Below are 27,853 nucleotides of genomic sequence, written 5' to 3'. Positions count from 1 at the left end.
GGAGAAGTAAAGGCAAGAGTAATTAGCATTACAAGTTCTAGAGCAGGAACTAGAAAAAAGTCAGAACAGGGCAATTTTCGAATGTTCATATGATGGTCCATTGGAGTTTCTTGACAAGGGCTTCCAAAAGCATCCCCTCTATTGGGCTCTTCCTCATTTATTTTTGAGCCTTCTTAACTGTAAAGTTACAGGTCTCCCCTTTGAAAGTACTTAGTGTCAGGCATGGTGGCACAGGTCTATAATCCCAGTTCTCAGAAAGCAGAGACAGGAGAATAGCAAGTTCAAAACTAGCTTGGACTACATTTCAAGACCATGTTTCAATAATAGGGGCTGGAGAGATGGCTCAGCAGTTAACAGCACTGCTTGCTCTTGCAGAGGACCCAGGTTCAGTTCCCAGCACCGACATGGTGGCTAACAACCATCCATAACTCCAGTTCCAGGGGATCCAGCCTCTTTTCTGTCCTCCAAGGGTATTACACACACATGGTCCACTTACATACATGCAGGCAAAACTCTCATACACATAAAATAAAAGTAAAATAAACCAGGCATGGTGGCACATGCCTTTAATCACAGCACTTGGGAGGTAGAAGCAGGCGGATCTCTGTGAGTTGGAGGCCAGCCTGGTCTACATAGTTCCAAGACAGCTGGGGCTACAGGGAGACCCTGTCTCAAAAACATAAATAGATGACAGATGATAGATAGATAGATAGATAGATAGATAGATAGATAGATAGATAGATAGACAGATGATAGAATAGATAGATAGATAGATAGATAGATAGATAGATAGATAGATAGATAGATAGATAGATAGATAGATAGATAGACAGATAGATATGATAGATAGATAGATAGATAGATAGATAGATAGATAGATAGATAGATAGATAGATAGATAGATAGATAGATAGATAGGACTTAGGGTGTGTGTGTGAAAGAGTGTGTGTGTGTGTGGTTTTGGAGATAGTGTCTCATGGAGAGAGAGAGAATGTGTGTGTGTGTGTGTGTGTGTGTGTGTGTGTGTGTGTGTGTGTTTGGAGACAGTGTCTCATGGATCCCAAACTGGCCTAGAATTTCCTGTGTAGTTGAGGATGACCTTCAACTTCTCAACCTTCTGCCTCCACCTACTGAGTTCTGGGATTATAGACTTGTGCCACCGTTTGGTTTGGTTTATACAGGGCTGAGGATCGAACTTAGGACTTTGTGCATGCCAAGCAAGCACTTTACCAATTGAGCTCAGCCTTAAGGACTTTAATTTTATTACATTTTTATTTATTTTGGAGGAGGGGCATGCGCATGTGGCGGTCAAAGGACAACTTGTAGGAATCAGTTCTCTCATTCCACCATATGGTCCCAAGGATAAAATTGCCTCTGCCTCTGCCCCTGTCCTTGCCCCTTCCCCATCCCCTTCCCCTGCCTCGATTAAAGGCATGTGCCACCATACAAAAAAACAATGACTGGGTAGATGGCTCTGCAATTAAAATGCTTACAAGACAAGCTAGAAGACTGCACATTCTCAGGTCCCGCATAGATGCTGGGTGGGTGTGGTGGCTTGCCTCTAATTCCAGCCTTGGAAGAAGATGGAATCCCAGAGGAAGCTGACCAGCCCGACTAGGCATATCTAGCCTGTCTGTATTGGTGAGTTCTGGGTTTAATTGAGACACCCAGCCTCCAAAAAAAAGTACAAGGTGCAGGAGCAATTGAGGATGATTCCCAGTATCAGCATTGAGCCTCCGCACATGTTCACACACATATTCAAACACATATACCCACATACACAAACACATGAAAAGCAGAAAACAAAGAAAAAGGGACAGTACCCACAATGCTTTCTTTTCACTGCCTAAAAGCATGTAATCTTCCAGAAAACAGCAAAGGATTGCTGAAATTCTGACTTAGTTTCCAGTCCCCCAGGTTAGTCACTCTGTCCCAAATGAATGCCCTGTTTCCTTCTGCCAAGGTTCATGGTAGTGTCATTACATTAAGATACCAAGAAATGGGAGCCAGTGAGATAGCTCAGGAGGTAAAGGTGCTTACTGCCAATCTGGCCACTTGAGTTTGGTTCCCAGTTCCCACATGGTGGAAGAAGAAGAACTCCCAAGTTGTCCTCTGACCTCTACATGTGTGTAACACACACGCACAATAAATCAACATAAATAATTAAAATACCAAGAAATGTGTTTCTTAGACATTCTATAACTTGTCTTTTGCTGCTGTAGAGGAAATAGCAGTTCCGTTCAATTGTAAAGCAAATTATTATGTCCTTTGACGAGGATTGGAAAATGCTAAAAATCAATTCTAGGGACTGGGGCTATAGCTTACCTAGCATACATGAAACCCTGGGTTCCATTACCAAAGCCAGATAAATCTAATCCATTCTAGGCTCTGCTTTAATCACCTCCGTGTGCCCTTGTCCCGTGCCTTCTCACATGTGTCACTGTCTGTCTATTCAAGTGTGAAGGAAGAAGTATTTTGGAGGAACTACTTTTACCGCATCTCCCTGATTAAGCAGTCAGCCCAGCTCACTGCACTGGCCGCCCAGCAGCAAGCCTCGGGAAAGGACGAGAAAAGCAGCAGCAGAGAGGATGATTTGCCTCTGACAGGTACATTCCACGGAGAAGAGATCATTCTAGAAGAAAAGAATTGCTGTAAAAATATTCCTGATTTAGAGATGCTAATGAGCTTGTCATCTTGTGTGTACCCAAAATGTTGACATCTCCATACAGAAAAAGTCTTCCGTTCCAAAGAAAATTTTCTTTTTTGTTGCCCTCTGTCTGACCCAGCTTGCACGTGTCTTCACCAGCCTTTCTTCTCTTGGGGATCTCATTTCTCAGTTGTTGGGTTTTTTTTCTTGTTTTGTTTCTCTTGAAAGAAGTCATCTTCCCCATGTCTCTTCTTGCCCTTTGGGTTTTTTTGTTTTGCTTGGGGTTTCACCTAGCCCAGGCTAGCCTTGAATTCCCGATCCTCCTTTCCTCACTTCCCAGATGCTTGTATTACAGGCATGTGCCATCAAACCCAGCTTTTTCTCAGACTTTCTTTCATCCTGGTTTCCTCAGGATTTATACTCTGTAGACCCCCAACAAAGCTCCTGTCGAATTACAAGTTTCCAGTTCTGAGCAAAGCACTATTAAACACCTGACACTTTCCTCTTGGTGATACTTACCCCTAGTTGTTATGGAAAGTGTTTCTTTTGTTTGTTTTGGTTTTGGTTTAATTTATTTTTATGTGTAGGAGTGTTTTGCCTGCATACATGTAAGTGCACCACCTGTGTGCAATACCCACAGAGGCCAGAAGAGGTCATCAGATTCCCTGGAACTGGAGTTAAGAGCCATTATTAGCTGCTATATGGCGGCTGGGACCCAAAGTTGGGTCCCCTTTAAGGGCAGCCAGTGCTCTTAACTACTGAGCCATCTCTCCAACCTAAGCAAAGTATTTTATAATACCAGGAACTGCTTAATATCTGTCATACTAATTAAAAGAAGAAATATATTTTGTCAGGTATGGTGGTGCACACCTTTAATCCCAGAGGCAGGGGTGGATCTCTTGAGTTCAAGGCCAGGCTGGTCTCCATAGTAAATCCAGGCCAGCTACAGCTACAGGGAGACCTTGTCTCAAAAAGACCAAAAAAGAAGAAATATATATTTTATGTAATATTTTTATTTTCTTCTTTTTTTTTGGTTGTAGTTCTACAGATAGAACCCAAGGCTCAAACATGCTGGGCTAAGTAGGGTAATTTAGTTTGTGAAATTTTAGGTTTGTCATAAGATGCAGGTTGTACAGACTACTAAGAGAGGCTCTGAAGCTACACTCAAGGTTAAGTAAATGTAAGGAAGTTGCATCTAGAGGTCAGCATGCATCTCCTTAATTACTTGCTTGTTAATTTGGGGTTTGGGGTTTTTAGAAGTTGTCCCGAACTAATAAGTAATTCTCCTGTCTCAGCCTCTGAAGTCCTAGGATTACAGGTCTGGGCACCACACCTGGCTTCCTTAATTTTATTGGAAAATATTGGACTGGGAATATAGCCAATGTGTGTACAGCCCTAAATTCAATTCCTGTCATGGCAGGGAGTCAAAATACTTGCTGTTTAACAGAATGTAAGTAAGTATTAAGTGAAGACTGTAGAGCATGATTAATAAGATAAAGAGTAGAGGTACTGTGAAGATGTTCAACAGTTCTGAGTGCATGCTGCTCTTTCAGAGGATCCAGGTTTAGTGGGTCACAAGTACCCATGTCATGTGGCTCACAATCACCTATAATTCTAGCTCCACAGGATCTGACACCCTCTTCTAGCCTCCTTGGGCACCACACACACATGCACAAATCTATACTCAGACACACATGAATCCATGTAATTAAAAAATAAAAATAAACTTTTATTCAGGCATGGTGGTACACAGCTTTATTCCCAGTACTTGGGAGGCAGAGACAGGTGGATCTCTGTGAGTTCAAGGCCAGCTGGAGCAAGAGGGAGAGGCTGTCTCAAAAACAACAACAAAAAAAGAGTACATACTGCTATCACCAAGGACCCTTCAGGTCCCAGCACCCACTTAAGGCAGCTCACAACCACCTGTAGCTCCGGCTCCAGGGGATCCAAAGCCATCTTCTAGCCTCTGTTGGCACCTGCACTGACATGCATATACCCGTACACAGACACATACTCATACACACATAATTAAAATAAAATAAATCTTCAAAAAAAGACATTGCGCCAGGCATGGTAGCGCACACCTTTAGTCCCAGCACTTGGGAGGCAGAGACAGGCGGATCTCTGTGAGTTCAAGGCCAGCCTGGTCTACATAGTGAGTTCCAGGCCAGCTGGGGCTACAGGGAGACCCTGTCTCAAAAAGACCAAAAAAAAAAAGACATTGCCTAAATAAGAGGTTGGGATGGTTACACCTGGCTATGTCTTGTCATAACTTCAGGAGAGCTGAAAGCATACCGTAAAAGCTCATTCTGAAAATTATTTAATATATTTGTAGATATTTTACCAGTTACTGTAATACGTGTTCAGAACTGAATCAAGCGATTATTGTCTCTTTTATTCTCACTTCTTAGAGGCAGTACGGCCCAGAACACCACCTATCGTAATCAAATCTCAGCTTAAAACTCAAGAGGTAATATAGTTTTACATTGTACCTAGTGGATGATGTCTGGAAATGAAGTTACTGGGTTAACTATCTCTGATGCCATTTAAAACAACTTAAAGAGTATGGGTCTTGGGGGCTAGAGAGATGGCTCAGCAGTTAAGAACACTGGTTGTTCTTGCAGAAGACCTGGGTTCAAATCCCAGCACCCACATGGCAGCTAACAACTGTTCGTAACTCCAGTTCCAGGGGATTCAATGGCCTCTTCTGTCCTCTGCGGGCATTACACAACACGGGTCCACTGACCTACATGCAGGCAATACACTCATACACATAAAATTAAAAATAATAATAAAATAAAAAAGGATGGAAAGCAATAGAGGAAGACACCTGATGTTGACTTCTGGCCTCCACATGTACACACATGGGTGAGCACTGACTGCTCTTGCAGAGGACCTGGGTTTGATTCCCAGTACCCACATCGTGGCTACAAACAATCCTTAACTCCAGTTCCAGGAGAATCTGAAACCCTCTTCTGACTTCCAAGGCATTGCACAACACAGGTGCACTCACATGCAGGCAATACACTCATACACATAAAATAAAAAATAATAAATAAAATATGTTTTTTTAAAAAGAGTGCGGGTCTTGGCCGGGTATGGTGGCGTACACCTTTGATCCCAGCACTCAGAGGCAGAAGAGGCAGGCAGATCTCTGTGAGTTCAAGGCCAGCCTGGTCTACATAGTGAGTTCCAGGACAGCTGGGGCTACAAGGAGACCCTGTCGCAAAAAGATTAAAAAAAAAAAAGAAAGAAAAAGAAAAAAAGAGTGCGGGTCTTATCTGTCTATATGTTGAAGAGTCCAGTACTTGATTAATCAAGGGCCTACAGCTGATAAGTGAGGTAATTTCCTGGCATAAATAATTCTAAATGTGCTCATCTGGAATCAAAGAAAATGGTTGGCGTGATCCAGTGAGGGAGAATAATAGCCTCAGGTGGTAACTCATTCCGTTACCAAGCAACTGCCAGTTAGAAGGTTGGAGAGCAGCGAGCATTGTCTTACAGCTAGCAAAGAAGAACAAAAAATTAGGCTGTGTTAAATTGTGAGACAACTATAAACCAGAAATCTAGCACATACATGCCAGTTAGAAAACCATTTCAAGAGGTCTTTTGTTTCGTTTCAGGATGAGGAGGAAATCTCTACGAGCCCAGGGGTTTCTGAGTTTGTTAGTGATGCCTTCGATGCCTGTAACTTAAATCAGGAGGATTTAAGGAAAGAAATGGAACAACTTATTCTTGACAAAAAACAAGAGGAAACACCTGTAGTAGAAGGTAAAAAAACAAACCAAAGAGACTTGTTCTTTTCTCTCTCCTTGCGAAGTTGAATGCATAAAAAATGTTATTAGGTGGGGGGTGTTGAAACAGGGTCTCACTATGTAGCCCTGGCTAGCCAGAAACTGGCTTTGTAGACTAGACTGACCTCAAACTCACAGAGATCTACCTGCCTCTGCCTCCCAAGTAGTAGGATTAAAGATGTATGCCACCACTACCGAACCAAAAATGTTATTTTAAAGCCACTACACAGGGACTGGAGATGTAGCTTAGTTGGTACCATGGTTGCCTAGCATTCACAAGGCCCTGGGTTCAGTCCCCAGTACCACAGAAAACTGTCTCTGGTGGTACACTCTATAATCCCAGCACTGGGGAGGCTAAAGCAGAAGGATTGACACAAATTTGAACCTAGCCTGGGCCACTTGGTGAGGTTGAGGCCAGCCAGAACTGCATAGCAATATCCTGTCTTGAAAACAAGCAAACAAAAAAATTGAAAAGGGATTTTAGCTTTATTTTTTTTTTTTTTGCAGTGCTGGGATGAAACCCAGGACTTTGTACATATGAGGCAGGTTTGCTGCTACTACTCTACTTCTGCCTTAGCTTTGTTGTCCTTGTTGTTTGATACAGGTTCTCATGACACGCCTTGATCTCACTCTGTAGCCTGCTGACCTTGAATTCCTAATCCTCCTGCCTAAAGTTCCTGAATGCTGAGATTACAGGCCTGTGCCACCGTGCACGTCTAACTTTATTTTTTAAGTAGCCAATTTGTTTTGTTTTCTCATTCTTTTTTTTATAACACTCCATAATAGATGCCTTATCCTCTGCATACTCCTACGCATGCACACACATACGTGCAGGTAAAATGAGTGTACAAGTGGATGGTTGCAGCTCTAAGTCTTAGTGATGGAAGACTGATAAGAGAACTTCTGGTAGAGCATCAGAGAGCCATGGAGGAGACCAGGCTTCTGTGAGCCATTACCTGGCTTCAGATCCTGGCATCTGTGGCCACATCTAGAAAGACAGCATCTTTTTTGGCAGTGGTTAAAGCCAGGCTGTGGAGTCTGTGGATCTGGTTCCATTCATGGGTCTATGACTGCCGGGAGACCTGAGCTAGAGCAAGTCATATAACTTCTCTAAGCATCTCTAAGATGTGGGTAGTAGTGAAATCTTGCCCAAGGATTATCCTTAAAGACCAAGGGGCAGAGAGTGTTGGTGCACACTGGAATCTTAGCACTTGGGAAGTAGCCTGGGCTACATTGGAAGAGCCTGTCCCCAAAATACAAACAAACAAAAAAGCAACAAAGCAGGGCTGGAGATGTGACTGAGTTGTTAGTGCTTACCTAGCATGTACAAGGTCCTGGGTTTGATGTCAAACACTACGTAAAATTGGGTACAGAGGTGCACACCTGTAATCCTAAACACCCAGGTGGTAGAAACAGGAGGATCAGGAGTTCAAGGTCATCCTCAGCTACATAGAGAGTTGGAGATCAGCCTGGAACACATGAGACTCTATCTCAAAAATAAGGGTGGATGAGATGGCTCAATGAGTAAAGGTACTTGCTGCCGAGCTTGATGACCTGAGTTCTGTTTCTGGGACCCATATAGTGGAAAACAAGAATCAACTCCCAAAAATTGTCCTCTGACCAACTTCCATGCACGCGTATGAACTCCTCAAATGTACATCCTCATGAGTGCATGCATGCACACACACACAAATGTTTAAAAAAATTTTTTTGCAAATAGGGCTGGGGTTGTAGCTCAGTGTTAGAGAGCTTGCCTAACAATGTTCAAGGCCCCAGGTTCCAGCCACAGCACTACAACGGAAAAAATTTGGGATGGCTAGGATTTGTATAGGTTATTACGATTGAATTGGTGTCATACAAGCTTTGTGAGTTCAGAGAGGCTTGTCTTTGTCCTTGTCCCCTGTAGAGGATGCCACCGATTGGGAAAAGGAACTACAACAGGAGCTTCAGGAGTACGAAGTGGTGGCCGAGGCTGAGAAGCGGGATGAGAACTGGGACAAAGAGATCGAGAAGATGCTCCAGGAAGAGAATTAGCTGTTACCTGAAATCAAAGAATAATCCTTAACATTCTACAAACTGACATTAAATTCTGATGTTCACTGAATCAAAAGGCAAAAAGTGTCACTTTATGCAAGTCAAAATGATTCCTTTTCGAGCTAAAATTTGCCTCTTTAAAAAAAAGTACATAGAACAGCTAGTCTAATGATCAAAAGAGGATGTTGTATGTAATGTTTCTTTCATATAAATCAAATTAGAAAGGTTCTTATAGACTGTAGAGATATCTTTGCCATGGAAACACAGGTAAAATATTAGAGTTATGTTTGCCACAAGGTCAGCAGTATAACTTATTCTTTAGTCATGGTTTTCTAAGCATATGTATCCTCATTGCCTTTTTGTTGATACATAAAGTACTTAATAGCTTAATTAGTATCAGAATGACCAAATTATACCAAAGAACTCAAGAGGAAGCACTTTCAGAACTATTTTCTTGCCAGATATTTTCTAAAATTCTATCTGAAAGCCAAAAGATAAGATAACTAAGTTCGTTTGAATGATCTAAACATCCAGTTTGACATTAAGACATACTATGCAGGGCTGAGGCTATAGTTCAGTAGCAGCGCACTTATCATACACAGGCCCTGGGTTCCATCTCTAGTACCTCAATTTTAAAAAACAAGCAGGCAGGGGCTGGAGAGATGGCTAAGTGGTTAAGAGTGCTTGCTGCTCTTTCACAAGACCCTATTTCAGTTCCCAGCATCCTCATCAGGTGGCTTACAGCCAGCCACCTGTAACTTTAGCTCCATGAGATCAATGCCCTCTTCTAGCCTCTTCAAACAATGCACTCATATGCACATCATTAAAAATAAAATAAAAATACCTTTTTTTAGAAAAGCAAGATAGATTTCTTTAAAAAAGAATATTTTCCCTTTTCTTTTCTTCTACTTTTTTTTAACTATACCACAAATTGAACATCATGCTTTTTGTAGGAACTGGGTCCTTCCATCCTTTTTGTATTAATAACCTTCAAGAAGCCTGTTTATTTAAGGTTTGTTCTCATGGTAATGGTCATGATGTATAAATGTCTTAATTAACTGTTAGCCTTTATAGAATTCTCTTCCTCTGAGTACAACTTGTAGAACTTGATTAATCCTTCTTCTATTCTGTTATGCCAACAGGCACCTGTTCACAGAATAATGATAATTTTAAAAGAGCAAGGTGGCTTAATGTTAGAAAACTTCCTAACCATTTACCTTTCTATTTTTCACAGAGCCTTTATTTCATAAAGGGAAATAAAATCAAAACATTTCTTTATAAGAAAAATGTACATATTTATATTTTTTCACCCATAAGAAATAGTCTGTGTCCTTGGGCATAAGTGGTCAGCAGGAGAACTAGAAATGGATGTAAACATTACTGTCATGTTCATAGTTTGAGATACACACTGGTAGAATGAACTGGACTTCCTCACCTTATGTCACTTATCTATAGCAATAAACTCATGTGTTCTGTGAAGCCGTTTATGAGATTTCCACTTGCAATACCAACATTGCTTATTTCTGAGATTGGTTCAGAAATGACTTGCAGTGTCTCAAAAGAAAATCACCTTATTGAAGTGAAAAGTGGTTATTTTGTTTTGTTTTTTGAGACAGGGTCTCCCTTAATAGTCCTAGCTGGCCTCGAATTCACAATGGAGACTAGGTTGGTCTCAAAGTTACAGTGATCCTCCTGCCTCTGCTTCTGCCTCTGAGTACCATTTTGTTACGTCTGCTGGAGGAAAGAAATGTGGTATTGTGTTTTTCTTAAGACAGTCTTGATATGTCACTCTGGCGGGACATATCAGAGGGATCCACCTGCCTCTACCTCGATAGTGCTGCAGTTAAAGGTATGGACCACAACGTCCAGCCCCCATGTTAAAATAATTGTCAGGGTTATTTTGTTTGGTTTGCTTTTGGTTTTCGGTGTTTTTTGAGACAGGATCTCCTGTACCCCCAGGTGGCCTGGAACTCACTATGCTCACTATGTAGACCAGTCTGGCCTTGATCTTACATAGATCCACCTGCCTCTGCCTTCCGAGTGCTGGGATTAAAGGTATGTACCACCATGCCTGGCTAAAATAGTTTTAAGCAGCTGAAAATCTTAGATGTAAGCAAATCCAGACATGAAAGTGCCTAATTCTTAGTACATGCACCAGAATTCTTAACTGATGAATAAGCACAAAAAAGCAGGTTTCAGAGGGAAAAAAAATTAGCTGGGCATGTTGGTCCACACTTGTAATCCCAGCACTTGGGAAGTAGAAGCAAGTGGTTCAGACTCAGGCCACCCTGGCCTACCTGAGACCCTCACTCAAAAGACTCAAACAAAAAAATGGGAACTCCTTTATGAAGTGGGAAATGTCAGTAACTTTCAAGAAGTTGAGCAGGTGAGATGGTTCATTGGATAAAGGCACTTTCCATCCAAGCCTAATTATCTGAGTTCAATCCTTGGAACCAGAGGAGAAAGGAGAGAACCAACTCCCAAAACGTCTTCCTTGACCTCTACATGGCCACCATGGCAGACACACCCACACACATATAAGTGTTCACACACAATAATTTTTTTTTAAAGAAGTTAGGGAAGGAAGCTCATCTTCAGAGATAAACAGTTGCACTTTTATGCACAGCCCTTTAAGATGCACTATTAAAACCAGATGATTTCTATGAGCAAAATATTATTGGACTTGGGGGTATAGCTCAGTAGTAGAACTGTAGCCTAGCATGTGAGGGAATCTGAGGACTGTTTAAATTTTTATTATTGTATGGGGGCGGGGTGGTGTGCACGTGTATGCACACAGGCCTACATAGTGCATGTGGAAATCAAGAGGACAACCTTCAGGGATCAGTTCTCTCCTATCTTTACATAGGCCCTAAGAATCAAACTCAGGTCATCATGTTTGCACAGCAAGCACTTTCACCTGATGAGCCATCTTGCCCACCCCTGAAGAATATTTTTGTGAGTTCAAGGCCAGCCTGATCTACATAGTAAGTTCCAGGACAGCTGGGGCTACAGGGAGACCCTGTCTCAAAAAGACAAAAAAATTATATATATATATGTATGGGCCCGGGCATGGTGGTGCATGCCTTTGATCCTGGCACTCAGGAGACAGAGGCAGGCTGCCTGATCTATACAGCAGGTCAGCCAGGGTTACATAATAAAACCCTATCTGAACAAACACAAAACAAAGTAGATACAGATATATAAATAGATATATATTGCTGGGCGTGGTGGCGCACACCTTTAGTCCCAGCACTCGGGAGGCAGAGGCAGGTGAATCTCTGTGAGTTTGAGACCCACATGGTGGAGGGAGAGAACTAACTTACACAGTTGTCCTTCCACCTCCACACCCATGCTGTGGCAGGTGTGCATATACACACAAATAAAAATTTAAAAATAATAAATGTGGGCTAGAGAGATGGCTCAGCCTTTAAGTGCACCTGCTGTTCTTGCATAGGCCCCAGGTTTGGTTCCCAGCACCCACACGGCTGCTCACAACTGTCTACAACTCCAGTCCCAGGGGATCCATCGCTCTTCTGCCCTCCACAGGCACTGCATGTATGTAAAACACATGCAGGCAAAACGCTCATATATAACAAATGTTTTTAAAAATAAATATAAGGGGAACAAAAGGAGCTAAGCAGTAACTCCAGTTCCAGAGCATCTGACACCTTCCTCTAGCCTTCACAGGCACTACATGCACATGGTGCACTTGCATACATGTAGACAAAGCACACAGACACATAAAAATAATTTTTTTGATGGATTTGCTGGCAGTTGGATCTCTGAGTTTGAGAGCAGCCAAAGCTACATAGTATGACACACAGTGCAACCCTGTCTCTAAATAAAATAAATAAATCAATTTAAAATGGGTTTAATTTCACAATACTGATATTGTGCAGTCATACCAAGGCCCTCATCCATGTCTGGCAAGCTTGATACTTGTACACCCACAGCCCCGGGGTTTTTTGTTTCGTTTTGAGTTTTCTGAAATGTACAATGCTGTAGGCTTTCAGATTGAACATAGCAGGCTAAGTGTATGCATTTGTCTCTACCCACAAGCCACTATATGGGGAGTAAACAAAGAAGTGGAGGTATGAATTCATAACAACAAAAACAGGAGGGCTGGCGGCAACTGCCAAGTGATGACTGCTTCTGCTGGCTACACTGGTGATGGGGTAGGACACTTGCTGACTGCTGCAGTCCAAAGGGAAAAGCCAAGAGTCAGTGCTGTGACATGCAGAAGAGATGAAACTGCCAAGGGTTAAAATGGCTCTGGGGGCCGGGCTGGTGGCACAGGCCTTTAATCCCAGCTCTCAAAGGCAGAGGCACGAAGATCTCTGTGAGTTCAAGGCCAGCCTGGTCTACATAGTGAGTTCCAGGACAGCTGGGACTCCAGGGAGACCCTGTCTCGAAAAGACCAAAAATAAAAAATTAAAATAAAATAAAATAAAATGGCTCTGGGGAGCTGGGAATCCCAGGGAAGGCAGGTCATACGATTTCTGTTCTAAAAGCCTTATGTAATTTGACTTCTAAAAATAACTACATGTACCACCATTGGTGTTTTGTTTTTGTTTTTGTTTGAGACAGGGTCTCAGTATGTAACTCCAGTTGCCTTGGAATTCACTATGTAGACCAGGCTGGCCTTGAACTCACAGAGATCCACCTGCCTCTGCCTCCCTAGTGCTGGAACTAAGGGCGTGAGCCACCATACCCAGCTTGAAACACCTCATCCATTTTTGTTTTCGTTTTGTGAGATAGGTACTGGCTATGTAGCACTGCCTGGCCTAGAACTAGCTGTGTAGTTCAGCCTGATCCACAAAGCCAGTGAGACTGTCTCACAAACAAAACAGGGGCTGGAGACGTAGCTCAGTTGGTAGAGTGCTTGCCTAACATGAATGAAGCCCTAGGTCCCATACCCACCATTGTACTAGTGGGGTGTGATGGCACACTTCTGCAATCCCTGCACTCAGGAAGTGGAGGAAGGAAGATGAGAAGTTCAAGATGATCCTTGGCTACATAGCAAAATTGAGGCCAGTCTGGGTTACTTGAGATCCTGTCTCAAAAATTTAAAAGAAAAATTCAAAAACAATTAAACAAACAAATACTGTTCATTGAGATAGTTCAGTTGGTTAAGTGCTTGCCAGGAAAGCATGAAAACCTGAATCTGATCCCCAGAACCCATGTAAAAAATCTGAGCACAGGGCTGGAGAGATGGCTCAGGGGTTAAGAGCACTGACTACTCTAGCAGAGGACCTGGGTTGGATTCTCAGTTCCTGCGTGCTAGCTTACAACCAACTATAACACCAGTTTCAGGGGATACAATGCCCTCTTCTGGCCTCTGAGGGAACAAGGCAAACACATGGTGTACATACAAACATGTAGGCAAACATTCATACACATAAAATAAAAACAAATCTTTGAGGAAAAAAAAGGCTGGGCATGCTGACACATATTTTTTGGTATATTTATTGAATTTTTGTGTATTTAAAAAACAACATCTTAATCATCTTTATACCCCCTTCCCCAATGGCACCCTCCCCCCACACACACATACAAACACTGGATTTCATACATTCTGTCATTTATGTTAAGGCTTATTGAGTCAAGTTAGTGTCTCCAGATGTCCCTCAGTGCAAGTTCATCCACTGGGGCCTAGTCACCCTATCTAAAGTCATTCCCTTAAAGAAGATCAGCTCAGGCTGGAGAGATGGCTCAGCAATTAAGAGAACTGGCTGTTCTTGCAAAAGACCCGGGTTCAAATCCCAGCACCCACATGGTGGCTAACAATGCCCTTTTCTGTCCTCTGAGGGCACTGCACAACATGGGTGCATTTACACACATGCAGGCATAACACTCATACACATAAAATAAAAATAAATTAGGGGGCTGGAAAGATGGCTCAGTGGTTAAGCCCTGGCAGCTCTTGCAGAGGACCTGGGTTTGATTCCCAGCACCCACATGGTGGTTGACAACTGTCCCTAACTCCAGTTCCAGGGGGATCTGACACTCTCTTCTGACATCACAGATGTACCTACCTACATGCAAGCAATACACTCCTACAGATAAAATAAAAATAATAAATAAAATATTTTAAAAATAATAATTAATTAAAAGAAAAAAGATCAGCTCTTCTTCCTCATCCAGTAGTAATCAGCTGCTCAATAGTTCTTTGGCTAAGATTAGAGCCTGCTGCCCATTTCCACAGTTCTATGCTGGGTCTTTGTCTGCTTGAGTTCTCATGGGTCTTGTGAATGCTGTCACCATTGCTGTAAGTTCATATGGGCAAGGTCCTAGGAACCTATAAGACTCATGCACCTCCTCCCCTGGCTCTTACAATCTTTCTGCCCCCTCTTCCAAAATGGTCCCTGAGCCCTGGGTGGGTGAAGTTTAATATAGAAGTCCTGTCCAAGAACCCACGCTCTGCAGATTCTTTTTCTTTTCTTTCTTTTTTTGGTCTTTTTTGAGACAGGGTCTCCCTGTAGCCCCTGCTGGCCTGGCACTCGCTATGTAGGCCAAGCTGACATCTAACTCACAGAGATCTGTCTGCCTGCCCCTGCCTCCAAAGTGCTGGGATTAAAGGTGTGCACCACAATACCCGGCTACTCTGCAAACTCTTACTCTCTATGCTTTGGACATTTGTGGCTCTTTATGTTCATTGCCCTCTGTTGCATGGGAGCTTTGTTGATGAGCATTGAGAAATGCACTACTACTCTCTCTCTACCCTTTGTTCCACTATTTTCCATCTTAGGTGCAGAGGTTGCATTGTAGATGTGTCACTTAGGGTTGGGCATTTCACAAACACTTAATCTCTGAGTGTGACCAGTTGTGGAACTCTGTAATAGTCTATGTCTGTTACAAAAGAAGCTTCTTTGATGAGTGGTGACTGGCATACTTGTCTGAAAATATAATCCTCTATATTTAGCACATAGTAAGGAATTACATTTCTCTAGGCATGTGACAGCCTTGGGGTTTTCTCTAAGATCTAGGACCTCTCCAGCCACGTGTATTTGGCTATGTTTACAGTACACATGAATACCCTCTCATTGAATGGACTTTAAGTCCAATTAGGTAGCTATTGATTACCCCCAAGATAAAAGTCCACTACTGCACCAATATATTTTGCTGTGCTAGTCATAGTTGTGGTTATTAGGCTTTAAAGCTGGGGTTAGAGCTTCAATTGATGTTCTCCCTTAGCAGCTTTCACAGTGTCCTCTAAAACTATGAGAGCCAGTCTTCAGGGAGGTGTCTTCAAGGTCAGTTACAGTTCCATTACTCCAAGTCCTGTGTCTGAAATACATCCCGTCTTCAGCAATAGGGTCTTACCTCAAGTTCTGGGAGGCCATCAAGGACTGTGGCAATAGCCTTGTGTAAAATTTTCAGAGTCTCGGACTACCCTGGCCAATAACTTGAAAGGAGGTTTCCAGAGTCTAGCACAGTTTCTTGTTATATAGCCTTCAGCTATATAAAGATACTGTATGTGTAATTCTTCAGTAGGTTTTCGAACTAATACATTTCCTTCTAGTTTTTTTTATATCAGCTAAGCATTATTTATATCTCTTCTCTCCCTGTCTAACCCTCCTTCCTCCCTCCCCAGTTAAAGTACCCATTTTCCCCATTTCACCTATCTGCTGTGGTCCCCCCCCTTGAGCTCCTTCATCCCCTTTACCCCCATAGTTCCTTGTATAACCCTCCCTCTCCCCCTCCCATTTAAATACCCCTATTTTACCCATTTCTCCCTTGATAATACCTGTCTCCTCCTTTCCCTTTACTGCCATGGTTCCTTTCCATTTTCCTGGCTCCTGCAGGTTCATCAGGATATATGCTCACATATAAGGATTTGGTGCTAGGATCCACAAATGAGAGAGAACATATGTTTGTTTTTCTGAGTTTGTGTTACATTTTCCAGTATAACATTTTCCAGTTCCATCCATTTACCTGCACATTTCATGATTTCATCTTTCTTTACCACTGAGTAGAACTTTGTTGTGTAAATGTACCACATTTTCATTACCCACTCATCAGTTGAGGGATGCTTAGTTTGCTTCCATCCCTTAGCTATTGTGAAAAGAGCAGCAACAAACATGGATGTACAAGCATTTCTGCAGTAGGATGAGTCCTTTGGATACATACCAAGGAGCCGTATAACTGGGTCATATGATAAGTTCATTTTTAGTGTTTTTTTAATATTTTATTTTTATTTTATGTGTATGAATGTTATTCCTGCATGTAGATAAATGCACCCATGTCATGCAATACCTGTGGAGGACAGAAGAGGCTGTCAGATCCCCTGAAACTGAAGCTATAGACAGTTGTTAGCTGGCATGTGGGTGCTGGGATTCAAACCCAGGTCTTCTGCAAGAACAGTCAGTGTTCTTAGTCACTGAGCCATCTCTCCAGCCCCATTTTTAGTTTTTTGAGTTCTCCACACTGCTTTCCACAGGGGTTGTGCAAGTTTGAGATCCTACCAGTAGTGAATGAACATTCCCCTTTCACCACATCCCCTCCAGCATTTGGTATTATTTGTTCTCTTGCTCTTAGTCAGTCTGGCTGGGGTAAAATAAAATCTTAAAGTGGTTTTAATTTTAATTGGGTCATTTGTTTTCTTGATTCTTTGGTTTCTGAGTTCTTTATATATTCTGGATGTTAAACCTCTGTCAGATGTGTCGCTAGTGAAAATTTTCTCCCACTCTGGGGTTTTCTCTTCACTTCCGTGGTTGTTTCTTTTGTTGTACAGCTTTTTAGTTTAATGAGCTCCCACTTGTTGGTTGTTGACCTTAATTCCTGAGCAACTGATGTGCCATTGTTTTAGTTCGCGGGGGGGGGGTTGTACATTTTTTATTGAATTTTTGTTTATTTCATATGGAATATCTTTTTTTTTAACTTTTTAAAGAAACCTTCTTGAGAATTGTCAGCCCCCCTTCTGCCCAAACTCTGCTGCTACTGGGAGACTGTTGCACACCAGCCCCCGTCATGGAAAGTCGGGGCAAGGAGAGAGACCGATGGGGTGAGAGGCCTTGGGTGGCAGTGAGTACAGCAGGAAGAAATACCTGGGAGACTGTTTCAGTGGACAACTCGTTTATTACGGTGGAAGCAGGGGTTTATATAGGAAAGTTTCCTGGGCAAAGAGATGGGGTTGGTTTTCTGGCAGGTAGGCAGGTAGGGGGAGGGAGGGAGCTTCTAAGACTACGTGGCCTTTGTCCTGTCCTCCAGTCACATGATCTACAAGAAACCTGGTTAGGGTTAAAGGATTAGAGACCTAATAGTTTTGCTTTGGGGTTGTTGAGTAAGACAGTGTATCTAGAATGGAGTGGGCCAGTTTCCTGCTGTCCTCACTGGGAGGTCTCTGGCCTAACCATGCTCTATATTCCAGGCACTCTTAACTTATCCCAACAGAGAATTTCATATAAGGTATTTTGATCAAATCCATGCCCACTCTCTCCCCTCCAACACCTCCCATTATTACCCCATCACTTTTTTCTGACAGCTTCATGTGCTCTTTCTTTCTTTACTTCTTTCTTTTTCTTTCTTCCTTTCTTTCTTTCATCTATCTATCTATCTATCTTTGTAAATCTCACCTTCTACTTTTAGGGATTAGATAAGAGCTCCCAAATACTTTTCTTATTTTTGGCCTTTGGAACAGAGTATATTGCTAACAGACCCAAGGACATTTTGGCTTTTAGCCAAGAAACTGACTACTTTTCTTTGGGGTCTTTTTTACCCTAACTGCCTAGCCAATTCCTACCTCCTATTCTTATCACACCATCCTCTGAAGAGATTACCCAAATTGCCGATAGGGAATTAGGATGCGGACCACTCTGGCTTCTTCCATACTGAACAGGGACGCAGGGTGAGGCAATTGGGGTACCCCTTCAGTGCATAAAGAACATCTTAATCATCTTTATACCTCCTTCTCCATTGGCCCCACTCCCATAGCCCCCCTCCACTGGAATTCATACATTCTGTCATTTGTGTTAAGGCCTATCTTGTCAAGGTAGTGTCCCCAGACCTCCCTCAGTGCAAGTTCATCCACTGGGGTCTAGTCAACATTTCTAGAGTCCCTCCCTTTAAGATAAGCTCTTCCTCACCCAGCAGTTAGCTGTTAATAATTCTTTGACTAAGATTGGGGCCTGCTGCCCATTTCCACAGTTTTGTGCTGGGTTTTTGTCTGCTTGAGTTTGCATGAGTCTTTGCTGGCACATATTTTTAATCTCAGTTCTGTGGGGTGGAAACAGGAGGATCCCTGGGGCACACTGGCCAACCAGCCTAGCTTACTTGCCAGCTCCAGTACAAGAGAGAACCTCTCTCAAATAGAAAGGTGAATGGTGCCTGAGGACACCTGAGGCTGACTTCTGGCCTCCACACCCCCATGCACCCATACACACATGAAACATACATACATACAACTATTGTAGTTGGGGATATAACATTACTAAATGGGGGACTGGAGAGATGGCACAGTGGTTAAGAGTGCTGGCTGCCCTTGCAGAGGGTTTGGGTTCAGTTCCCAGCATCCACGGGGGCAGCTAACAACTGTCCTTAACTCTAGTTCCAAAGGCTCTCACAGCATCCTCTTTTGACCTCTGAAGGCACTGCATGTAGATGGTGCACATACATACACATACACAAAACACTCATACACATAAAACAAAAATAAAATAAAATAAAAGCTTGGTGTGGTGGTGTACACCTTACAGAGGCAGGCAGATCTCTGTTAGATCAAGGCTAGCCTGGTCTACATATTGAGTTCTAGGCTGGCTGTGGCTCCAGGGAGACCCTGTCTTAAAAAAAAATGTAATTAAAATTAAAAAATAAAATTTAAAAATTGTTAATTGTTTCCAAATGGCATATGGGTAATATGGATGAATGTGAAATATATAGAACATTTAATCCAGCATTTCCACTCTCAGAATTTATTCTAAGAAAGCAATTGAACAAGCACTGCTTCAGTTATAAAATAAATTGGACACTATCCATTTGTCCTACAACAGAATGGAGATTTAAACAAGTGATGATTTATCCATGTCATTGTATGCAAATATTTTTTCCAACTTTCAGGAACTAGTATTTATTATCAAAGTTATATTCAATGTCAACAAGATGCCACAACTACAAAAAAAAAATGTGAACATTGCAATCTCAATGCAAATAGTCAAATGGAACACCCCAGTCTTTAAAAAAGTAATTCAAATTGTTAGAGTAGCAAAATGCACCATAAATTTAACTGGTCCAGACTATAAAATGTCTAATCTATCTGTTGGAGGACCCACTTTTCCAGTATCACTGGTCAATTACCTGGTAATAGAACCACTCCTAGGATGGCAGGTTCACCTTGGTATGTTAAATAGATGGGCCGAATACCTGGTGTGTTAATGAGGTAGTGAATTTTTCCTTCCTGGAACTAGCTCAGAGCTTCCGCAGAACTTCCAGACCAGCCACAGTCATGTAGGTCTCTGTAAGTCTGTCTGCTTTCCTGAATTCTTCAGGAAAGTATAATTTCTCCTTTCCTTCTTCATGCCTCTCTTACTAAACACGCTTTCTTTAAGGCTTTGGGCTGCCCCTAGCATCTTGCATTTTTCTTTTTCTCTAAAGCTTCCTTACCCCAGCCGTGTGCCTCCCTCACAGGCTCTAAACCTGCGTGGCTCCATAGCTTTCTTTCCTTCTTCCCACTATTCACCTCCTCAAGGCAGCTGCTAAGATTACCAGCTCACCTGCCCCGAGGATTTTTCTTTAAGATTCTAATAAAATTGTAAAAGCTTCCATTTGGGTCCATTCTTAAATTCTTTTATGAATGAGACTAAGAACCCTCTAGGGGACCCTTTTTCTCCCTATATCACCAATACACTCCATGGTCTGGCCCATGTGCTCAATGCTGGAGGCCATGTGGTCAAGGCCCAATGGGTTCATGTGCTCGATGCTAGAGTCCATGTGCTTGATGCCAGAACCCACGCGCTCAACTGAGCCCATGCAGTTCATGACCAGGCCCATGTGCTCATATATCAGAGCCCACTCAATCCATGCCATAGCCTAAGCCTGTACCCATGTGTTTCATGCCAGCACCACCAGTGCGGTCACTGCCAGGGCCCATCCTCTCGATCCCAAGGACATTGCCTCCAGCTCCACCTCCTCCCTGCTTTGCAGTGATCTCTCCTCTCTTCAGTGGATTACTTAGGATTTCATTTATCTGGCCCATGTTCATCCCAGATCCAAATCATTCCATATTTTTCATACCACCACCAAATGGTCCCCCCATACCTCCTATTTTATTTATTCCAAATCCTATGCCTTCCATTCCCATTCCTGCAGGCCCCAGGTTTCCCATTCCAATGCCTTTGTTCAGATGATTGGCATCAATGGGCTACCCTCCAGGTCCTAAACCCATGCCAGTACCACCAAGTCCATGGGGAAGTTGCTGTGGACCTTCAAGAGGGAAAAAATATCTCCCTTTGGTAAGGCCCTCTCATTCATTTTGACGTGCACTGGTCTATCAAACAGTAGTTGTCCATTAAATACAGATACAGCTTGCACAGTTTCAATGGACTGTCCGAAAGTCACAGTGCCTATTCCACGACTTTTCCCATCTTTATCCTCCAGAATGTCTGTTCGGTCCACCACACCAGCCATACTAAATACTTCTTTTAGTTTCTTCCAGCCAACTTTATAATCCAGGTTTGCTACAAATACTGTGCTTCCATGTCTTCCAGCCTGTAATGCATGGATAATCTCATTTGGGATGTTAGGATTATTCAGGATACTGGGTGGGATATTAATCATTCCTGGGCCACCTGGTCCCATACCCATCCCACCAGTCGTAGCTGGCACCTTTTGCATTGTTCTCCTTGCTTGTTCACCATCAGGATCTTCTTTGACTTTCAGTGGTCTTCTACTCGGACTATCCTTCTTTAGAACTTCGGCAGCTTTTTTCATGCTCTCTTCCATTTTGATTCAACAATAGCACATCCCCTTGATTTTCCTTCAGTGTCCATTAAGAGCTTCACATATGTTACCTCACCAACTTTTTCTTTAACCAGGTCTTTAAGTGATTCCCATTTCACATCAAAAGGTATGTTTGTAATGAAGGCTCTGTATCTCTTAACTGGATTAGCATATGGCTTAAAACAATTGCCTCCTCTTTTTATGTTTTTCTTCTTCCTTTTCTCATTCTGAGGTCATTCTTCACCCTTCAGGTTCTGGAGCCCCACCTCAGGGGACCTCAGCCCCACCGCTCTCTTCCTCCATTTTGGGCTCCGTCACCTCCACTTCAGCCGCTGTTTCAACCCCTCCTGCCATTTTCTCTGCTTCTGGGCTTTGTGTGTATGCAAATATTTTAAAGGAGGGATTTATAGCCACCATGGTCAAAAATATCAAAGTCTGAAAACAGCAAAAGTTACCAAGTGGACTGGTGAGATGGTTCAGCACATAAAAGTACTTGCCACCAACCCTGACCTGAGTTCAGTCCCCAGTACCCACATGGTAGAAGAGAGAACTAACTTTGCAAGTTGCTCTCTGACCCCCCACACACACAGAATAAGTAAATAAATGTAATTTTTTTGAAGTTGCTAAATGGACTAGAGAGATGGCTCAGTGGTTAAGGATACTGGCAGTTCTTCCAGAGGACCTGGGTTTGGTTCCCAGAACCCATGTGGTGGCTCACAACCATTTGTAGCACTAGTTCCAAAGGATCTGTCACTCTCTTCTGGCCTTCATGGGCATTACACACATGTGGTGCACTTATATACATGCAGACAAAACATACATATAAAATGGAAAAGTATTTTTACATTTTTATTTTATGTGTATGAGTGTTATGCCTGTTTATTTGTAAGTGTACCTGTGTCATGCAATGCCCTCAGAGGACAGAAGAGGGTATTGGATCCTCTAGAACTGGAATTTCAGATGGTTGTTAGCTGCTATATGGTTGTTAGGATTTGAACCCTGGTCTTCAAGAACAACCAGTGCTCTTAACCACCAAATCATCTCTCCAGCACCATTAATATATTTTTCTAAAAATTTGCTAAGCAGCCAGGCATGGTGGTGCACACCTTTCATCCCAGCACTCAGGAGGCAGAGGCAGGCAGATCTCTGTGAGTTCAAGGCCGGCCTGGTCTACATAGTGAGTTCCAGGACAGCTGGGGCTACAGGGAGACTCTATCTCAAAAAGGGACCAAAAATTTTTTTTGCTAAGTATATGAAATGACAGGAATGTTGATATTCTGCTGGTGATAATATAGATTGGCACAAGTCCTTTGGGGAAAACCAATCCTGGACTCCTTAAATGAAAAGTTGACTATGTACCTGTCTGTAACCAACACAGTTCCTCTTTCAGGGAATACAAAATGCTATAATCACTTAAGGAAATTACTACCTTACTTAGTAAAGCTAAAGACAGATTTGTTCTGTGTGTGGCAAGCACAGTAGATGGCACATGCAATCATGTTCACAATGGTGGTGTTCTAATGACTTCAGTCCACACCTAACCCAAAGACCATCATCAGTAGAATAGAGTCCTAATCACACTGTGATCCTATAGTGAGGAGCCAAGAGCAAGAGCAAATAGCCACACACAGTGATAGGCATGAGCTTAAGGAATCTCACAAATACAGTGCTAAGCAGAACCCTAGCATGGTGGAGTAGACCCTGTAATCCTAGCACTCAGCAGGCTGAGGTAGGAGGATTGCCCCAAATTGTAGGCCAACATAGAGGACATAATTCCAGGCCACCTTGAGTTACTGAGTGAGACCCTGTTTAAAAGATAAAAAACAGCTGGGCATGGTGGCACATGCCTTTAGTCTCAGCACTCCGGAGGCAGAGGCAGACGGATCTTTGTGAGTTCAAGGCTAGCCTGGTCTACATAGCGATTTCCAGGCCAGCTGGGACTACAGGGAGACCCTGTCTCAAAAAGCCCCCTCCATCTAAAAAAAAAGACAAAAAACAAAAAACAAAAAATCCCCAAACCAACAAAACAAAGCCCACAGTATTTCTGGTTTGATTTCATTTTTTTGAGATGGAATCTCATGTAGCTCAATCTGGCCTCAAACTTTCTATATAGCATAGGCTGCCTTTGAACTTGTGATCTTCCTGCCTATGCCTCCCAAATGTTGGGATTATAGGCAGGCACCACCAAAGCCCCACTTTTTAAAGAAAGGTGGGAGGGGACCAGAAAGATGGCTCAGCAACTCTGGCTGCTCTTGCAGAGGACCCAAGTTCAGTTCCCAGCACCCACATGGCAGCTAACAACTGTCTGTAACTTGTAATTCCAGTTCCATGGAATCCAACACCCTGTTCTTGTCTTTCTGGGCATTGCCTGCACGTGGTGATGCATTTACATTCAGGCAAAACACTCATATACATAACTAAAAATAAATCCCAAACCAAAACCAAACAAAAAACATACGGTGTATTGCCAGGCAGTGCATACCTGCAATCTTAGCTACTTTGGAAGCAGAGGCGGGAGGACCACAAATTCAAAGGTAGCCTGGGATACATATGAATTCCTGGGCAACTTAGCCAGACTGTCTCAAAATAATTTTTTTTTTTTTTTTGAGATAGTCTCACTATGTAGCCCTAGCTGGCCTGGAACTCGCTATGTAGACCAAGCTGACCTCAAACTCACAAAGATCTGCCTGCTTCTGTCTCCTGTGGGATTGAATTAAAGGCATGTGCTTCCATGCTTGGCCCTCAAAATAAAAATAAAAAAATATAAATAAATAAGGGAAGTTGGGTCTGGCCCTGAGTCAATATCCAGTACTACAAATTAATTAATTTTAAAAAATATTATTTTTATTTTATGTGTATGAGTGTATTGCCTGCATGTATGTGAGTGCACCTGTGTCGTGCAATGCCTCGAGGTCAGAGAAGGACTTCAGATTCCCCTGGAACTGGAGTTAAGGACGGTTTGTAGCTGCCATGTGGGTGCTGGGAATCGAGCCCGAGTCCTCTGCAAGAGCAGTCAGTGCTCTTAACCACTGAGCCATCTCTCCAGCCCCAGTAATTAATTTTTAAAAATACAATACATATTTAGAAAAAAAGGTGGGGGAGAACTGTGTCACATGGAATTAGGAAAGAGAAAGTAACAGTTACCCAAAACAAAGAAAACAATGCCCATGACTATACATAACAGCTATAACTCAACATTGTTATCCTCCACAGAAACCTTGGGGCAAACACAAGATTCGTAAGACCAGAAAAGATGTGAATATTCCAGAAACTCTTGAAAGACAATTGCCAGGTACTAGCTCCTCCAGGTCCACTGAGGGTGCAGGGGAGCTGACCCCAAGGTTTGCAGCATACTGCTTAGCCAAACCTGGGAAGCTACATTCTTCCACATCAAAGGGTAAAGGAAACGGACAGCTTTTAATTTAAAAATCAATTGCTTGAGGTGAGCACTGAGTATGTAAATGAAAAGCTGAGTCAATGCCGGAATGCCCATCTCTTTAAGTCTGCCCCCCCACCCCCCAAGGCTGAGGCCTGCTTATTAGGGAAAGGCCTAGTACAGAGCCTATCTGGAAAATAATCCTGTTCCATTCTGGAGGAATGTGATTTCTTTTAGATAAACAATTGTACTGAGTGCCTGAAATGACGAGGTGTGGGGCAGTGGGCATAGCTCAGTGGAGTTTGTGCTACACCTGCAGCACAAACTAATTTAATCTCCAGCACCAGAATAAAAACAAAACAAAAAATCCAGGCATGTAATCCCAGCACTTAGTAAACTAAGTAAGTCAGGAGGATTGCTTCTAGTTTTATTTACTGGGTGTGCGGGGGGGGGGGGGTGCGGGGGTGGGATTTATTCACTGTATGTGGGGGGGGGGCTGTGTGCCTGCCACAGAATGTGTGGAGGGCAGAGGACAAGTTGCAGAAGTTGATTCTCTCCTTCCTACCTTGTGGGTCCCAGGGATAGAAAAGTTGTCAGACTTGGTGGCAAACACTTTTACCACTGATCTCATTGGTCCTGTTTTGACTTTGAGGCCAGCCAGGGACACATGAGATCTTGCCTTTAAAAAAATTTTATACAGGGGTTGGAGAGATGGCTCAGTGGTTAAGAACACTGGCTGCTCTTCCAGAGGACCCAGGTGTGACTCCCAACAACCACATGGCAGCTCACAACTGTAACTCCAGTTCCAGGGGATCTGACGTCCTCTTCTGGTCTCTGTGGGCTTTGTACGATACGGATGCACTTACATACATGCAAGCAAAATAGCCATACACATAAAATAAAAATAAATTTAAAAGCTGGGCATGGTGGCACACACCTTTAATCCCAGCACTTGGGAGGCAGAGGCAGTCAGATCTTTGTGAGTTTGAGGCCAGCCTGGTCTACATAGCAAGTTCTAGGCCAGCAGGGGCTACAGGGAGACCGTCTCAAAAAGACAAATAAATAAATACCTTTGATCCCAGCCAGAACTTGCGAGGCAGAGGTAGAGGCAGGCAGATTTCTGAGAGATTCAGGGCAGCCTGGTCTACATAGCAAGTTCCAGGCCAGCTGGGGCTACAGGGAGATCCTAAAAAAAAAATTAATTATACTCATATATATGCAAGTGCTATTTTTCCTCAAAAATGCATACACATGTATATATGGTGTGTATGTTGGGTGTGTATATACACAGAAAAAAGAAAAAAGGTCTTGGACTGGTGAGACAGCTTAGAGGGTAAGGGTTTGCTTAACCCCTTTTTGGGACCCACATGGTAGAAGTAGAGAACCAGCTCCCCCAAGTTGTTCTCTGACCTTCACACATGCACCGTGGCACAGTACATGCACACATACATGCTCACACAAAATAAATAAAATGTAAAAATATTTTTAAAGGAAAAAAAGCACTTGCCTAGCATGTGTAAGAACCTCAGTTAAACGCCTTGGAAGATTTCACCATAGTATCAACGCAATTATACCTTTTAAAATTTTTATTTTAGGGGCTGGAGAGATGGCTCAGCAGTTAAGAACACTGTTCTTGCAGAAGACCCGGGTTCGAATCCCAGCACCCACATGGCAGCTAACAACTGTCCGTAACTCCAGTTCCAGGGGATCTGACAGCCTCTTCTGTCCTCCGTGGGCATTGCACGACATGGGTGCACTCACCTACATGCAGGCAATACACACATACACATAAAAATAATAAATAAAATATTTTAAAATTTTTATTTTTATTTATGTTTTCAGAAATTTCTGGACATACTAGGGCTATAGCTCAGTGGTAGAGTGTTGGTTTGCCCAGCATGAGCAAAAAGTCCTGTGTTCCATCCCTAGAACCACAAAGGAGAAAAAAAGAGAGAGAAAGTGTTCAGTTTCAGTCATGTATAGTGGCTCATGCCTGCAATCCCAGCAACTATGAGGCAGAGGCAGAAGGATTGCCCCAAGTTTGAGGCCAGCCTGGTCTACAGAGAGGCTAGGGCTACATGGAGAGATCCTGTCTCAAACACTCACACACATACACACATACACACACACACACACACACACACACACACAGGAAAACATTCTGGACTTGGTGCATGCCTGTAATCTCACACTCAGGGGCTGAAGCACATGATCAATGAACATTCCAGGCCACCTGACGACATGCACAGTAAATGAAAAAATAATAAAATAAAAATAAATGAAAAATCTGGGCTCTGGACCCAGGTACCCAGATAGATAGGAGGAGTTTCTGTGAGGTTTGTTTTTGTCAGCTCAAGTCTAACGTCTTCCCTTTGTTCTAGTCCCCAAACCATCTAGAAAACAGAGCCTAAGGGCTGGAGAAATCGCTCAGTGTTTAAGAGTGTTTGCTTTGAAGCCATTAGGATCTGAATTTGGATAGCACCCATGTAACAAGCCTGATATGATCTCTTGCACATGGAAGTGTAACACTGTGGAGAAGCAGGGACAGGATCATGAGGGCTTGCTGGCTGACAACAGCCAAAAACCATGAGCTCCAGGTTTAGAGAGAGGTCCTGTCTCAAAGGAATAAGGCAGAGAGAAATAGAGGAGACTTGATCCCCTTTTCAACACATATTACACAGTTACATACCCCACTCACACCCCCCACTCAAGGAAAAGGAAACTAAAACAAGAACCAAGCACTGATGTTTTAGACCAGTGAAATGGCTCAGTGGCTAAAGGTGGTTAAAGTCAAGCCTGATGTCTTGACCCAATCCCTGAAACCCACATGGTAGGAGAGAACCAACTCCAGCAAGTTGTCCTCTGACCTCCACATGTGTACACACACATGTGCACGCACATACACACAAGCACGCACACAAATAAAAATGCATATAAATGAGTACTGGTGTTTTGTTTAGGAGATTAAAAACCAAGGTATGAAGCCGGGCGTGGTGGTGCACGCCTGTAGTCCCAGCACTTGAGAGGCAGAGGCAGGCAGATCTCTGTGAGTTCAAGGCCTGCCTGGTC

General features: G+C 42.9%; 1 protein-coding gene and 1 pseudogene across 2 annotated transcripts in view; one reads left to right on the top strand and one right to left on the bottom strand.

Moving 5' to 3' along the window:
* Syap1 (synapse associated protein 1) overlaps nucleotides 1–9,099 on the top strand; it is a 43,956-nt gene extending 34,857 nt beyond the window's left edge. For both annotated transcript variants that reach the window (XM_008852219.3, XM_029555603.1), the window contains exons 6-9: nucleotides 2,458–2,606; nucleotides 5,059–5,117; nucleotides 6,271–6,418; nucleotides 8,348–9,099. In XM_008852219.3, coding sequence (XP_008850441.1) covers nucleotides 2,458–2,606; nucleotides 5,059–5,117; nucleotides 6,271–6,418; nucleotides 8,348–8,475 — 484 coding nt within the window. In that variant the 3' untranslated portion in view covers nucleotides 8,476–9,099. The remainder of the gene's footprint in view (nucleotides 1–2,457; nucleotides 2,607–5,058; nucleotides 5,118–6,270; nucleotides 6,419–8,347) is intronic.
* An 11,181-nt stretch (nucleotides 9,100–20,280) lies between these two features.
* LOC103749354 lies at nucleotides 20,281–21,795 on the bottom strand (annotated as a pseudogene).
* Nucleotides 21,796–27,853: the final 6,058 nt, after the last annotated feature.

The sequence above is a fragment of the Nannospalax galili genome, unplaced genomic scaffold, assembly GCF_000622305.1.
Source record: "Nannospalax galili isolate Female #2095 unplaced genomic scaffold, S.galili_v1.0 scaffold325, whole genome shotgun sequence".
In the NCBI taxonomy this organism is placed as follows: domain Eukaryota; kingdom Metazoa; phylum Chordata; class Mammalia; order Rodentia; family Spalacidae; genus Nannospalax; species Nannospalax galili.
Note: the sequence above shows the minus strand (reverse complement) of the source record. Positions and strands in the feature narration are given on the sequence as shown.